Source organism: Betta splendens, chromosome 4, assembly GCF_900634795.4.
Source record: "Betta splendens chromosome 4, fBetSpl5.4, whole genome shotgun sequence".
Lineage (NCBI taxonomy): Eukaryota > Metazoa > Chordata > Actinopteri > Anabantiformes > Osphronemidae > Betta > Betta splendens.
Window position 1 is genome coordinate 22,914,943 of NC_040884.2, and position 16,735 is coordinate 22,931,677.

Consider the following 16,735-nt stretch of genomic DNA (forward strand, 5'->3'; position numbering starts at 1 on the left):
GGGGGCAAGAACACATATAGCAATTATAGCCATGTGATGTGGTACCAGCTGTCTCCACAAACATTACAGCATCATCCGTCACTTCAAATTCACTTAAATTCAGACTCCTGACTTTACGGTAAGAGACCAGACAAACAAGTTGAGTATGAACTGCTACTCCAAGTTTACAGTAACAACAAAAACTACATCAATCGATACTGATTACATGATAAATATTTTAAAAAGTAGCATCAAGCATCAACTAATGGAGGAGGAATGGATTTGAGTTTACTATAGACATGCACAGTGTCAGTCTAAAAGCAGCGCGTCACCACAGTCTGCAGCTTATCATCATTACGCCTCAGGAAGACGCAGAAAATCAGATTTTAATACGGGAAAAACAAGTGTATGTGTTTGATAATGTGATAATGAAATGCTGAGTAGCTGCTCGTCCAACATTTAACTGGCAGCTGTTTCCAGCTTCACTGTGCAGTTATGCAATGGGATCAAGTAACAAAATCACAGCGAGCAGCAGATGCAGCATTACAGTAACAACGATCGATGCTAACTCAGTGAGGACGCGTCCAGCTCAGCTTCGAGCCTCAGCAGCAGCTGCTATTACAAGTATTACGGCCAAAAGCAAGCGATAAGTGGAGGACAAACAACACAGCTCACACTGATAACGCTGGATGAAGTCATCACACACACACACACACACACACACACACACACACACACACACACACTGGGCTGATGCTCGTTAGAGTGACACCAACCCTGAGTGAGGCCACCACACACACTCCGTCCGTCCGTCCGTCCGTCCGTCCACCAGTCTCGTGGACAGTGAGTCAACGTGGTGGCATGTGAGTGGGGAGAGTAAGTGAAGTGTGTGTGACGGTCGACTGAGTGAGTGTGTGTGTGTGTGTGTGTGTGTGTTTGAGGAGCTGGAGGACGTGAAGAGTGTGTGAGAGTTTTGGAAAACGCCAGAGTGTGTGTGTGATCGAGGTGTCAGAGTGTGAGGGCCCCAAGTTATCTCACACATACACACTCAGTCTGTTAATGGAGGGACTCCACTTCAGACCCCCCGTCCACTGAAGGGGCCCCTCAGCCAGCACTTACACACCTGCACCATTAAACACACAAGTAACATGTGACAGTACAAAGATTCAGCATCACATTTTGTGAACCATGAACAATGACCCAGCGTGACGTTTAGGAGAAAACTCCCAGCAGCCGTTAAACTGAGCTGAGCTGTGACTCCATGTTCAGTATGACCACGCTGGCTAAACAAAAGTTAAAGTCCAAAAAACATACTGGTGACGTTACAGTAGCTCATGTCTGTGAACCTCTGCTGGTGACTGGACACAAACGTCCTGCGTGGTTTTGTTAAAACCACAGACATTATGACGATGAAGAGGTTTTGGGTTTAAAGTGCAGGAGGGTGGTGAATGTTTGTGAGGGTGTGAGGGTTCAGCGAGGCGGAAACACTGTCTAACAGTCAAACAACAACATGTTGGGGCTATTCTAGGAGAACCCCTGGGGATCAGAGTGAGTGTTCACATTCTGCTCCCCCTGCACGCACGCACGCACGCACGCACGCACGCACGCACGCACGCACGCACGCACGCACGCACGCACGCACGCACGCACGCACGCACACACTCCTCTAATTATAACACGCAGGTAAACGCAGGTCCGGGAGGGAGAGAGTGCTTATCGTTGCCGTAGCAACCGTATCCCAGTGCTCGTTGCCGGGGGAGGTTGTTGTGTGGCCCCTCTGATGGCAGATGTGAGATCGTGTGTGTGCATGGGAACTTTCTGCGGTGCTTCCTCCTCCTGGCTCTAATCGCCTGGTTTTATCTACAGGGTAGGGGTCCGTACAGAATGACACTCATCTTGTGTAACCTAACAGATAGCTGTCGTCATGTGTTCATACAAAATGTGCTTCATACAGACAATAGGATTTGTTTTGGTGGAGCACACGCTTCACAGGAAGCCGAACAGGCTTCCTCAACCTGGGCTTCATTTGACGGGAACCTGAGTGCGACTGGTACGACCTTTACAGCGTGATAACAGGACTCTGACGCCGTGTACTGGCCCAGAACTTCCAGTTCCTCCCAACCGTCAAACAGCTGAACACTGAATACAAGTAATCAAGGTTCCGGTGATTCATGAGCTGCACAAAGACCTGCACAGCTCTTTGTTTCAGTTCACTCGCTGATGATTTCATGTTTCTTTTTTAAGCCGTCTTAGTTTTTAGTAGAACTTTGTTCAGCAGACTCATCGTCTAAACGTCATTATGGAAAATGTCAGCGTTGTGTTCACTGAATGTTGGACTTGTTGAGTATGGAGGAAAAAAGGCTCAGTGTGGACTGTCCTGTCGCTGCAGGTCAAACCTCCAACAGAGCAGTTGCAGGTGAGCTGCTGGGCCTGGGAGCAGTGGATGGAGCAAGGAAGCACAGAGCTGCTACAGGAGGAGTCATGGGAGTCTTCACCTTCCTCCACTTGTGCAGGTTCATTCCCAGCCTCTGGCTTATTAACTAATTAGTCTCAGCTCATTCTTGTTATTGATTGATGCTTTTGTGGATGATTGCTTTTCTACAGGAAGTAGAAATCATTCGGTTGTCACTGGACAGGTTTAGGGTTTTGGTTCAGACACTGGTTGGCGTTCCTGGAGAACGGTGCAGACTGCTAAGTCATGTTCACTTGACCAGCTGCGTCCAAATGATTTATAGTGGGAGGATAATGTGGTGGTGCAGAAATAGAGCCTGGGGGCGTCAAGCATGAAGTCTGAGCAGGACGGGGAGCCACCGTGGACTGAAGACGTGGGCCGAGATCGGCCCTGGACCCGTCCGTCCCGCTGTGCTTCAGTGAGTCTCAGTCCAGAGAAGGTTGACAGACAACGCTGACTCCAGGTCTGTGAAGTCATCTTCGGGTCTGTGGAGCCTTCTCCGGGTTAATAAAACCGTCTCCAGAGTCGGTAAAACCGTCTCCTGGTCGGTGAAACTGTTTCCTCTCACTCACATTCCTTCTCCTGCTTTCCGTCTCCAGTTCAGGGTTGGGATTCAGTTTTCAGGAGTTATTTTTACAAACAGCAACACAAAACACAGTTTGAAGCCCGGTCACCTTGAAGCAGTTCGTACTGAGGATGAGACGTCACTCATTAGCACATGACAGCAGACGGTCCATGCGCGTATTTGAGCATCTTTCCATTTCCAGCCCCTGTTTTGCTTTGCATCTCTTATCGTCGCTCCGACCGTCTCTCTGAATCTCTCTCTCCGTCCTCGATATCGATCAGACCCCACACAAACACTGAGCAGTGAACATCGCTCCCACGTGTCAACAGTGTCAACTCATTGTGTGTCAATAAAGCTGCTTGTCAATAAATATTCATTTCTCATCTTCATCTGTTGTGTGATCTGGGCAGCATCACTTCTAGCCTCAGACGTGTTCACTGTCCGGGTCAGAACCAGGCTCGCTGTAATTCCTGCTCCCGCGTCGTCATCAAGCTGCTCGAGCTGAAGTTCAGATTTGACGCCACTTATGGTTTTAGGTTTCCTTTTTCTATCAGATCATCTAATGGTTTAAAAATCGGACAGTAAATCAGATTTTCTGTCCCTGAGGACGGCAGAGTGGGAGGACTCTGTCCGTCAGCGCGGGGGTGGGGGTCATGAACAAAATGGCCGCCTTCATCCTGTCTAAGGGAGTCAGGCGTAGGCAGGAGGAGGAGGTCAGAGTGTCGCCTCAGATGTGTCTCATCCTGTGGGTTTGTTCACACGCTGCCGTCTCAGGTGTCACTTGTCCTTTTGTGTTTGGCTTCGTTGTTCTCGGTCATTGCTCAGAAGGAAACAGAAAAAAAAATGCTGCTTGGAGGAAAATCTTCAGAGATCCAAGCAGACTGTGTCAGCATCGGATCTCCCACCGTGTACTTCAGCCTACACGATAAACTTAGTGACTGGAGACGTTTCTGCCTCAGGGACCAGCTGCTTCATATTATCCATCAGAGTCAGAGTCCAAAGTCATCATGGAAGCTAACGACGGAGGAGGTGCCCGGCCGAGGCCAGCGATCAGTCGCCCTGTCTGCTTTTTCCTTTATATCAACACAAAGACACATACTTTGTGCTTGGTTAACAAAACAAAAGGGAGGACACATGTTTGTATAAAAAGGTACCGAATCCGCTCAGTTCAAACATCCTGTACTCAGTCAGAGACACAGGCAGGACGACGGTCCTGGATCAACACCATGAGCCACCGGGGTTATCCAATAGTCCGCTGACTTGATGGATGACGACCCAGGTAGCAGCAGCAAATCTGGTGCATTATTAAAGAGCAGGACTTGAAGAAAGACAGTCAGACTAATACTGGATCTCCTCCGTTCGGATGTGCGGAAACAAAGTTGGCTCTCACCTCAATTTTATTTCCTCTGGCGCCTTACTGCTGAGGAAGCAGCAAAAAGGAGGCAGACGGGCTTTGGACCCGTCCATTATCAGCATGAACACACACACTTATCTCCCCGGGTCCCAGCGTTCAGGTGGCGGACGCCTCCTTTGTGCCTCTGACTGAACATTGGACAGATGTCACGTTCACAGCCTGCGGGAGAGCTCATAACTCAAGCCCAGCACACATGCACTCAGAGAAACTCGAGCCCATTCCAGAGTGTTTTGGATCCTGTAGCATTGATCTGTGCAGCTCTTAACATAATGTTTTAAGCATTTACCAGAGGAGAGGAGCTGGGATCACACCAACGCAGCAGGAAGTGCAGCTTAAAGCACAAGTGGAAGCAAGGTGGAAATGCACAAATGAATGCCGAACTAATTGAATGGACGCCCCCCACGCAGCTGGCGGGGCTCTGACGCGGCCGCCACCAGCAGCGAACGCCGCGCTAATGGAATGATGAATATCAGCCACGCGACGCTCGCTTTGCTGGGAAAATCAAGCCCCTCGGCAGCCATTTCCTCAGCGTCGGCTCAAGCCATATTTCTTGCTAACTGCTCTGATGACAGCAGAGTACTTCTGAGCGCAAGCTGGGTCAACGATGATTAAAGCCGCACCTCCACCTTCTGAATCGGGTCTTGTATTTTCTTGTCACATTATGGGGCAAATAAAGGTTTGAGTTGTTTCCCAGCTATAATGGGAAAACAGCTTCTTGCCAATGATGCAATCTCTGGTTGGGAACCAGAGGCGTGAGGCTGCAGCAGCTTGTGTACACAGCGATACGTTTAATTTGAGATCAGGCATCGCGTCCAGGGGATCCACTGCTGATCCAAACACAAAGCCTTCAACTTCCACCATTGCAGGTTTCTGGTAAATGTGCAGCTGCTTCTCGTCCCTGCGAGGCTGCGCCGCTCACCATAAACACACTCCTTCATTTTGCCATATTATTGTTCTACGCTGACTTATGTTCACTGAGACAGCGTCTGGGCTGCTTCCACACATTCCCACCGCGTCCTCGTGCTCTGCTGACGATCCACCCGTCAGATGACTAATGTCGGTGAACCTTAGATTGAATTAAATGAATGCACAGACCTGAAAAGGTTCTAAGCTGCGTGATGAAGTGTGATGATTCATCTATTTAAAACATACTTGAAAACTCTGCATGTGTGTAGCACAAACAATCTACAGGACACACAACAACACATCGTCCGGGTCATTAGCACGATGAGCGACACAAAGGCCTCGGTCCATTAGGACGTTTCTTCCTGCTCTTATCGTGTACCTGATAAAACCTGAGCTTTGAGTCTTTGGGCTTCTCCTGTGATGCTTCTTTTCCAGGTGGCGATGGACTCCTGGACTCCACCCACTAAAGGACACACGCTGGCTCCGTCTTTGCTAATAAATATCTCCCTCCGGTGTAATGTGAAGCGGTGAAGACTTCCCTGCAGCCCAGGAGGGAACGTTTTGAAAGCGTAGGAAATGCCTCAGAAGAGCTTGGACGCGTCCTCAAAGTTTCGCGTCTGTTTTTTGTTTACTTCTCAGAAGCAAATATTGGCCTGAATTGTTCTACGGCTGGAAAACGCTGCTCAGCCTAAAAATGGTGATTCAGCCTCACGGACGCGTGCCAGCTCGCGGCCGGCGCCGCTTCCCGCCGCTGACCTCGCGGGTCACATGCCGCATGCCAGCGAGTGGCCGGATCGAGGGCCGGACGGTAATGAGCGGCCTAACGAGGCGGCCGGGGGCCAGCTGTCAGCCTGCATCGCTGCTGCATGTTTGGCGTGGCCTTGGCGTGTCACAGGCATGTCAGCACAAAAGCGCCGGGTCAAGGTCACGTGACGCCCGGCACGCGGGTAATTCACAGGTCGCGTCTGGATGCTTGACGTGTCAGCAGAACTCCGAGTGACGCTAAAATGAGTCGGTGGAGCCGGCGCTGCTGACGCGCCGAGCTCCCGCCCGGAGACGCTGGGCCGGAGATGAACAAGGGAAACCTACGCGGCCTCACCTTTTTGGACCGGAGCGTGCGTACGTGATGAACGCACGCGGCATCGGGAGCGTCCTGACTGGGGGGACGGCCCTGTGGGTCCAATCTCTTAGTGTCGGCCGATAAATCAGACCAACCGGGCTCCCAAACAGACCACACAGACACGGCGTGGCTCAGCAGACGCTGCCAGACTGTTTCGCCGTCCAAGCAAAGGAAACAAAGAAAGGAACTCCGGCTTTCAGTTTGATTCTCCTGGAGACTCTTTGAAGAACCTGAGTCCTAACCACAAACACAGAACGCAGGGTGTGAAGGTCCAGGGGGCACCAGGATGGGCCTCACCCACCAAGGGGCGGCTCAGGTCCGGACCTGGGGCCTGTGCTGAGCGGATCCCACTAAGCACCGATCAGTTGCCGATAAAGCACTTGTGATGGTGAGTGTTGCAGCTGGTTGTATGGCTGTGTGTGTGTCAGAGTGTGTTAGCTCAGTGACCTTTGCCCCCAGGCTGGACAAATCAGCATCATGCGTGAGCAGAGCAGCTTCAGCACAGGAAGCAAACAACACTGTGATCAACATCACTGTCATCACTGCTCGTTGTCTCTTTCATCCTGCAGCATGCAGCAGCCTCCCTCCCCCCTCTCCCTCTCTCTCTCTCTGCTGGCTGTTAACTCAGACTCAACCAAAAGTGTCAACTAATTTTTTTCTCTGCAGACAGAAAATCCTGCACAGCTGAAAACTTCAGAAGCATCCTGAGTCTCCAAGACAACAAAGATCAAGTCAAAAAGACACTTTTATGGAGTAATACAACCAACCCAGTAGTAAAAGTCTTTTTAAACGTTAAAGCATGACACAATGCTGTATTTGAATGTATTTGTTGTTGCTCCCTTCTTCTGGCTGATGTTTGAACTAAAGCCTGTTTATTCGGCCTCGTCGCTGCACAGCGCTACGTTTAATTGACCTCTTCTGCTCGGCTGCTCCCGTCGCCTCGGAGCCTCCGACTCCACAGCTCTGCTTTTGTCTCGTTCTGTCAGTCACTCTGTTCTGTGGGGCGTTTTTCTCTCTCTGCACCTCCGTGCTTCTCACTGCTTCCATCATTCTGCCCTGTTTGCCTCTTATCCTACTTTGTGTCAGGATCTTCTCCTCCACATCCTAATTCTCTTCCCTCCTCTCTCTCCTCCTCCCCCATCTGCTCTTTCGCCCATCCTCCTTTCTGCTTCACCTCCCCCGAACCTCCCCTCTCCCTGTGGCACATGTCCGTTAGCTTCCTGGCTCGGCTTCCCGTTCGTCAGAGAGCTCCCACGTTTCTCCCAGAGGCGAGATGAGTTGGATGAGGAGCCCGACATCAGCGCGGACACTCGTCCTGTCTGACATGTCACACAAACACTGCAGCTCGTAGCAGCCACAGCCATGAGACGGGCCCTGCAGCCCATCAAAGACCCAAACACTGACCGTTTAGGTTTCTTACTCCAAGCCAGAGTAAACTAATCAGTTGACCCTCACTCTATTAATGCTGAGTTGCATTTGACCAATTATCTCTCAGCATCACATTTGGAGTCAGACTGCAGTGGGCTGTACTGAGTCGGTGCAGCTGAAGTTGCTCAAAGCTTCATCCGGAGCCTTAATGGCTGAGCTTGTGATTATGTCTTCACTGGGACTGAGTGACTTCAAATTAAAAGGTATTTCAGAAACCAACAAGCTGCGGTGCCAGAACAGCTTTGGCTCATTTACTGCCCACAGACCATCAGCTTCCTCGTCTTTTCTCTGAACATTTCATATTTCATTTCTGCCTCCAGCTCCACTTCAGAGGAATGTGTGCAGAGCTGAAGAGCCTGCTGTTTATTTGGTCTGTGTCTCACTAGTGAGACGGGAACCAAGCGATGCTCAATCTGTTTCCGTCTTTGTTGCGTTTACATTTTCTAAGAGCTCTCATAGCATTGAGATGCTGTAACAGTTACCAGAGGTTAAAGGGGACGAGTCTCTGCGCTGGATGAGTGACTGGGAAATAAAGAAACATTGACGTATTCACAGCTTTACTGACAAAACTAAATCGTTTCACACTCACTGTTTTAGCCGTGAGCTGATGAGAACCTTTATAGACAATTACAAGGCTCCATCGTTGTCACTGAAGTCAAAGCACTCAGGTCCGAGTTCCAAAACCATCAAAGCTGACCTTCTGTGAAGCTACATCTTCTGGTAAGATGGTCGCTAACACCTGGGCACAATCTGATGTGACCAGATAACACATGGAAACCTGAAACCTCAATCTGACAGTTCCCCTTTTAAACTCAGTGGGCTCAGCTGTGTGAAATCTCTTGACAGAACCTTTTAAGTATAAATCTTGAAAACGGCTGCTCAGTTTCAGCTACTTCAAGCTGAGCATCTGTGTGTTTTTTAGGTGAAACAGTGGACTCACCCTGCGTCGCTGCTGTTCCCACAGATCAGGGCGTCCTTGGCTCCCTCCAACTTGTAGAAGTTGTCTAGAAGGAGAAGAGGATAACGACCATGTTTAGTCCAGTGAGGCAGGTTCAGGCAGTAAGAAGGTAAAGTTTGGGCCATGGGAATAACTTAATGTGTGGAGCTGGTCCGGAGTCGGGTGTCACCCCTTCATACTAATCTGTGTGTGTGTGTGTGTGTGTGTGTGTGTGTGTGTGTGTGTGTGTGTGTGTGTGTGTGTGTGTGTGTGTGTGTGTGTGTGTGTGTGTGTGTGTGGTACTGTATTATACTATACTAATATAATATTAGCTATTAGCTCAATTCGGCCCGACCACAGAACCTGTGGCAGCTCGTCTGCAACCAAGTGACAAATTACCATTTCAATCACGCGACTGGGATGATGGACAAACGTGGATGTGCTGTGACAGACACCTGCTGTGCTTTAACATCCCCCCTTGATGTGACAGAAAACATCAGCTGCAGGTTTTGTATTTTGTGAAAAGCTGCTGCTCTGTGAGTCAACGTTACATAATGCAGCGGGGGATTCTCTGGACGAAGCAACGTTCAGAGAAACCGTGACCTTAGATGGTGGCTTGACATTTGCATCCATTTGCCTCCAGGGAGCATCTATTCAGGACACTCATCTTTTATTCCTCACTTAACTCTGGCTGTTATGAGTAAAAAGTAAATTCCAGTAAGTATTAAAGTGGGAGTCGTGTTCTTATTGCACGGAGAAACAAAGGAAGCTGCTTCACCCACTTCAGCGAGGCGTCACCGAGCCAAGAGGCCGGCCGTCCTGGAGGCTGCACGCGAGCAAACTTTTCCCCCTGACCAACAAACGGCTCCTGTTTGTTTTAGGAGCCATTCACTTGTAATGAGGCGTCTGAGCGCTTCCCTGCTCGCCAACAGGAGCCGTCTGAAGTCTGCAGCTTTGTACCCAGCTCAAAGGAAGCATGAAGCTGAAATGAGTCACTCAGGCATCGCCTCCCTAGACAAAGCCGGCAGCACCACTTCACTCGTTACCTGGTTCATCATTCAAGTCCCCAAATCCTCCTGTAAAACGCTCGCAGCCCACGGGCTGCTGGTGATACAGACAAAGCCACCAGAGACGATCTCGTCTCCACGGGACGGCGGAAGCAGCTTTTCTCCAGACTCCACATTCTCCTACAGTATATGGTTCTGTACCCGTGACCCATGTGGAGGAGGGGGATCGGTTCAGTTCACGATCCAGTAGGAACAATGGCTTCTGTGGATTAATTTACATCAACACTCCAATGGTCATGTTCAGCTTTAATAACTCAAGCTTTCCTTATGTTAACGTCCGTTAACGTCACACCTAGCTGACTGAAGCATCAGACACTTAATTAACCCCTAATATTTTAACTGTTATTTTACATTTAGTACACAACCAAGTCCTTTTGACATTCAGAGCATCAACATTTAAATAAAAATCTGCTTCCTGATGAAACTACTAGCACTGGTACCAGCTAGCTAGTGTGCTAGCAGCACGTGCTTCACATGAAACAGTCAACCCTCATCAGCCATTACACACCTCACCGTCATGTCCTCAGGGACAAGAACCAACCTAGTCACCATGTTTCAGCCTCAGCATCAAACAGGGCCAGTCCTCATGTTCTACTGCCTAACGACTTACCTGGTTCTGACCCATCAAACTCTCAGAAGAACCACTGGCCCAGCTTGTTAGGAGGTAAAGGCCCAGAAGCTCCACTCACACAAGCAGAACCAGTGGTAAACTGGGAGCCGGGGACTGGCTGTAGCCGCCAGCCAGAACAAACACAGCACATGAGAAGTGTTTAGCCTAGACTACGTCCAGCATCGATCGTCCAGTGGACAGGACGGGCAGCTCCACTCAGGTTTCAGCTTTTAGAGGTCGATCTGAGGCCTGCAGGGAACATTTGTTTGATGTGATGGATGGCAAAGCAAAGTGTAAATGAATGAATAGGAGGTACATCAGACAGTCGGGCACGAACGCAGCAAAAACACAGTGGAGCAAAGCTTCTACTCATCTATACTGTTACTGTATTCTGGACAGACCAACCCTGGCTCACTGATCATAAAGCCTGGTTCTGGTTCAATTCAAACCTCTGACAGCTTCCAAAACAACAAGACAGCTAAAATTAATAAATTAAACTGACGATCATATTAAGATTTATCTCTGTGTTTGTAAATGTGACATAGTAATGAGATAAATAATAAGATAAATTCTTCCTCAATTTTACTTCCTCAATTTCTCCTCATCCGCTTCTTTAAAAAGGAGCGGATGAGGAGATTCTCTGCAGACCTCCACCCTAAAAGTGTGGAAATGATCTGCACTCAGATTGTTACTAATATGTAATTTGTCCACAAAATGAGAAAAGTGGGGAAAATGAAACGGGTCAGATAAACACAAAGCTAAAAAAGACAAAAGCCTCATAAAATAAAAGGACAAAGCAGAGATGAGACGCGATGAAAGGAGACGGAGGAGGTGACGAAGCAACGGAGGAAACCGAGAGAAAGAGGAGATGACAGCGTTGCTGCACAGAGTATGTATGATAGTAGTGACATCAGGCTCAGGTTTCATGCGACAGCAGTGGTCTTAATGTTTCTTTAACCCTTTGACCTCCACCGTGTGTGGGCTGCGTCCTCGCTATGCGCTTATATAGACAGTGCGTCCACATATTAGGATCCCTGCTCAACATTCCTGACAAATGTCAAATAGTGTGTATACCAGCTGACCTCGCACGACCTCTGCATGTGTCACATTGTGTTTGGACGACACCCTGACAAACTGTGTGCGTGTGTGTGTGTTGCTGCAGTGAGGGATAACGGACTGGACAGTGTCACGTTGGGGCTGTGGCAATGAATGACGTCAGTAAACACTCGAGCAGCCTCCTCCCAGCGTCGCAGCCTCGTCTTCAGCTCTAAGCTCCAGGAGGCCGCACATTTATTCACTGTTCACTAACTTCTTCACTGAAGCTTCAGTTTTTCACCCAACATTGAACTTGTGAATGTGAGCATCTCTTATTGCTCTACATGATCTAAAAGGGCCTGAAGTAAACGTTCAATCACACGCTGTGAACCCAGCGCTACAGAACCGCTGGACCCCACAGAACCTCAGACAGAACCTGGTGAACTGTGCCTGCTCACCCTCGTCATTCCTGAAGTCCTTGAGGGAGGGCCAGAGCTTGTTGTAGCAGTAGAAGGAGGAGTTGTCCGACATCGTGCTGTTGATGCAGTGCGCCGTGCTGCGGACGCATTTCTGCCGCAGGTTTCCCATGAAGAGCTGCAGGCCGATGAGGGCGAAGACGCTCAGGCAGAAGACGGTGAGGATCATCACGTCGGCCAGCTTCTTCACAGACTGGATCAGAGCTCCGACGATGGTCTTCAGGCCTGAGGGACGCACGCGTTAGACACTAACCGGAGAATCACATGCAAAGACTTCATGTTAAATGTGTGTCAAACCCCCGGTAACACACACACACGCACACGCACGCACGCACGCACGCACGCACGCACGCACACACACACACACACACACACACACACACACACACACACACACACACACACACACACACACACACACACACACACACACACACACACACACACACACACACACACACACACACACACACACACACACACACACACACACACACACACACACACGGTAAGAACAGCAGGAGTACAACACAGGGAGCAGACAACTGTCCTCAGCCGCTCAGAGACACCGTTAACCCTCCCTTAATTCATCAGAAACAGATGAGAAACTTTGTGGTGAACTGGTCTGTGAAGTAATGAACTGGTTTTTACTGGGATCTACTGTTACAACATGAATCAGACATTGTTAAAACAATGTCGACCAGGTTTCAGTTTATTATAACAGGCTGATGCTAACGCGCAGTGTGGAGACAAACAGAGGCTAGCCAGCGTTGGGAGACACCTTCCAAACACGGCTGAACCCGGACCAACCGGAGCTGCTCGAAGCGCGGGGACGTGACTGGACCGTGTTCTCGGTCCAGCAGCTCCAGAACGGTCAGAAGTGAAGCAGCTGATTTGACCGTTCTGAGCGTTCGGTCTCAGCTCGTTACCACCCTGGGAGTCACGGAGGTCACGTGTTGATCACGTCCCACCCAAGCATCGTTTGTCATTAGGGTCGTGTTTCAAAGTGGGACCAGTTGCTAAAGTGCCTGCAGAGAGAGGCCGGCGCTGCCCAGGGTGATAAGTGGAGTCATGGACCATGATGAATAAGATCCCGCTTTGATTCGTCCTTGCTGTTATTTTAAAATGACACCTGCTGTTTTTTCTATTACACAGTGATGGATTCTGGCTACAACAGTAAATCCTCGTGCTGTGTGTTTGACCTCTTACAGTCACTAGTTCAGTGGTTGTGTCTCAGAGGGTTAATGTGCTGCTAAACCTCTGATGTCCACGCAGCGTCGTGCATATGCTCAGCAGGAGAGCGCCAGACCACACTTCTCACCTGGGATGACAGAGATGGTTTTGAGGGCTCGTAGCACCCTGAACGTCCTTAAGGCTGAGACATTACCCAGGTCCACAAACTCAGTCACATATCTGCAACAAGCCGGGAGACAGAAGCACAGAAACAGACAAACACAGGGTGTGACCACGATGCAGAGCAGACAGAGAAACAGGAGACGCCGAGTGACGAGAAGAGGAAGTCAGACGTTCTCAGACAGGCTTCCCTGCTGGAATCAGTGCAGTCACACTGAGCTACACTGACGTCGCCGCCATGCCACTCCAGACACGTGTGACTTCTCCTTCTGCTCCTTTGCTGCGGCTCAGGTGGAGGTCAGCCGACGGGGCGCAGAGTGGAACACGGCGACACGGCACAGACGGGACATGACGATGACATGGAGCTGCTGCTGCGCCGGCGCCCCTCGGCCCTTACCTGGGATGACTGAGATGGTTTTCAGCGCTCTCAGCACTCTAAAGGTTCTCAGCGCCTGCAGGTTCCCTACTTTGATAAACTCTGTTAGCAGCCTGCGGTGGTTGTCAACATACAACACAAGAAAACAAACACAGCAAAGTCTGAAAATCTGCTGCTGATTTGCTTCACAGCCGATGGAGCAGCTCAGGCCCAAAACTGAGGATTAAACCTCAGATCTGGGGAGAGAAAATACAAGTTACCGGATGTTTACGGCCTTGGTTTGCTGGGATGACGACCAGCCATGTTACTTGTAGCGGTGGGTCTCGACTGACCAGCAGCGGCTGTGACCACGCTGCCTGAAGGTCGTTACACAACCTGCAGCTCCGCGGGAATCGATGTTTATCTACTCTTTTGTTTCTGCCCTTGATATAAAACAATATTGGGCCCATAATCGCAGCTGTAGCTGTGAACGTCCAGCCATTAGATCGAAGCCGAAGGGGCCGTGAGAGTCTCAGAGGCGCCAGGTGACGACGGCCATTTTGGGCCCCGGGTTAGATCAAGACACTTGATCCCGCTAACGGCCCTCCATTACGGCTCATATTTCAGCGGCGCTGACTGGCAGGCTGATTGAATTACGGGGAGGCCGTCTGAGCAGGCCATTTAGATGCAGGAAGAACCGGCCAGTATGGAACCAGTGTCAGGCAAAGACACTTCACATGTTCCTGCAGCGTGATAGATGTGGGACCATGCGAACAGAGTCCAGACCTGCTAATGGCACTGGCTGATGGCGTGTTGTACTTACCGGGTTTTACATAAAGCTAATGAGTCCCATCATTTTAAAATCACACGAGGTTTCACTGGGAGCAGCTCCAGTGTGAGGGGACGTTAAACAACTAAAGGCCAGAGTGGGAAGAAAAGAATCAGAAAAAATACATCAGATAAATCAGAAGAAATAAAAAAATACCAGACAGACTATAATAAGAGCAGATGATCTCTGAATCTGGACTGGAGTGGGTTTGTTGTTCTGCTCTGGTCCTGTCCATCTCCGCCAGCGTTGGCGCCCTCTGCCTGCTCAGTCAACCCGCGGTCGAAGGTTAAAGGGTGACGGCGCTGGATGTCCTGCTCCATTAGGTCTCATTTCCACACGGCAGTAATTCAGATTGTTTTAATCAGCGCAGCCATGAGTTACGGGTGGCTTTATTATGCTAAGGAGACATAAACTGTTGCTCCTTTAATTCTGTGGGAGGCCATTAACATGTCATTACACCAGCAGCAGCACGGGCCGGACGCCGATGGACCCTGTTACCATGGGAATGAGATGAGAGCATCCATCAGGCTGGGTGTTTATTTAGCCGCCATCACTCTGCTTTTAATAAAGCTGAGCTGGGAGGTGATGTGTCAGGGGCGGGGTGTGTGCTGGTGTGTGTGAGGGTGAAGAGGTGACTTATGTGTTCTGTCATATTGAAGATCCATCTGACCGCAGGACGGCCCTGTGTTCAAGGACACACACCTGCTGACACTTCGTCACCGACGTGTCAGCAGGCCTTTCTGTCCAAACATCTCCGAGGTTCATGTCCTTTGAGTGTAGTTTATGAGCAGCGGAACCGTCCTGGTCCCAGAGACCCACAGAGCAGGAGGCGGAGGCTCGGCCCGACCCCAGGCTCACCCCGGCCCGTTCTGCTCACGGCCGGTTCCTTTAAAGACGGCTCCGCTGGGATCTGAACGGCGCAGCGGCCTGGGCAGGATGGGGATGGCTGGAGCAGACGCGGGGTTTAAGTGTGCTAATGGTCAGCGTGTCCTTTCATTGTTCCCCCTCTGGGATTCGGAGGCAGGTCGTGCGCCGTGTTTTATGCGATTCTGCAGCAACAGCGTCCCACAATCGGAGGGCACCTTCATCAAGACGTTTCAATTTGCAGAGCGGCGGCGGCAGAGGAGACGCCGCTTCATTACAGCATGTGGTCGCCTCCGAGCCGCGACTCGGGGTCAAGTATCGATCCGATCGGTTCATTCGCGTCGTTCGTCTTCCCCGGCCGCACGCCTCCCGCTCCGCGGCCATGATTGATCGCTGCCTGATCACTAACCAAACCGAACCGCAGCGATTTCCCATCAGTCTGCCCATTACCTAAGTGGACAGGTGGCCCTTTTTCTGCCTGAGACAAAAAGACAAGGCGTCGCTGGCAGAGTGGGCGTCTAATGGAGACACTCAGAGACACGTAAAGAACCTTTGCTTCCCTTCAAGCAGCGTCACGGGAGCAAACGAGAATCTGTCGCGGTGCTTTCAAAGGCGCCCTGCAGTCATTTAGAGACGATGATGGTGTTGCCTTCTTCATTATAAACGAGCCACTATTGTTTCTTACCTGGGTTTGCTTGTATGAATCATGGAAGTGGAGGTGACTTTGCATGGAAGGAAACCCCCATTTTTCACTAGCGAGTGTGTGACAGCCCGGCGGCATGTGGTTTTAATGGGAGGGTCACACACCCGCGGTCCTGACCCGGGACAAGCCGCCGTGTGTTTGGATCCAGGCCAGCGGGCGCAGAGGTCAGCGAGTCACTAAACGCTGTTAATAACCAGCTGCTGCTTCGGGAGCAACGACAGCGCGTTAGAACGTTAAATCAGGAGCTAAACGCAGCTCGCTCACTCAGCTCATCACTGACTCTTCACAGGATGGACTCCAGTCGTCTCTGCCGCTGATCGGCTGTTTGGCTCCTTCTCCTTCGCTGTCCTTCCTCAGCTGTGCTGCTGAGACGACTCCACTGAGGACCGGACGCCTCGTTAGGAGGAGTAACGGGAGGTTTGCTCACGGTAAATGTGGTGTTACTTTGCATCAGAGGATAAAGCCGCTGTGTTTCGGTTTCAAACTATCCCATAAGGAAAATAACTCTGCAATATTCAGTGTACAGTGTCTAAACACAGAAGCTGGTTGTCACAGAGAAGCTTAAGCGGTGAAGCCATCAAAGAGAAATAAATCAGGTTAACTCCCTGAATCTGCTGTGTGACCAGCTGCTACGTCTACGGC

At 50.3% G+C, this 16,735-nt stretch overlaps 1 protein-coding gene and 1 long non-coding RNA gene across 5 annotated transcripts in view; one reads left to right on the forward strand and one right to left on the reverse strand.

The window, feature by feature from the left end:
• The window catches only part of LOC114853171 (sodium channel protein type 4 subunit alpha-like), a 69,682-nt gene that overhangs the window by 35,923 nt on the left and 17,024 nt on the right, over positions 1-16,735 (reverse strand). For 3 of the 4 annotated variants that reach the window (XM_029146215.3, XM_055508069.1, XM_029146213.3), the window contains exons 7-9: positions 13,311-13,402; positions 11,972-12,214; positions 8,805-8,868 (exon numbers count right to left, since the gene is read on the reverse strand). In XM_029146215.3, the coding sequence (XP_029002048.1) occupies positions 8,805-8,868; positions 11,972-12,214; positions 13,311-13,402 (399 nt within the window). Of the gene's footprint in view, positions 1-8,804; positions 8,869-11,971; positions 12,215-13,310; positions 13,403-13,739; positions 13,832-16,735 lie in introns of all 4 variants that reach the window. The other variant, XM_029146214.3, reaches the window with a different exon arrangement.
• LOC114853174 (uncharacterized) lies at positions 1,736-3,002 on the forward strand. The gene is made up of 3 exons (XR_003785517.3): positions 1,736-1,846; positions 2,369-2,492; positions 2,584-3,002. It is a non-coding gene; the product is annotated as an uncharacterized LOC114853174 (long non-coding RNA).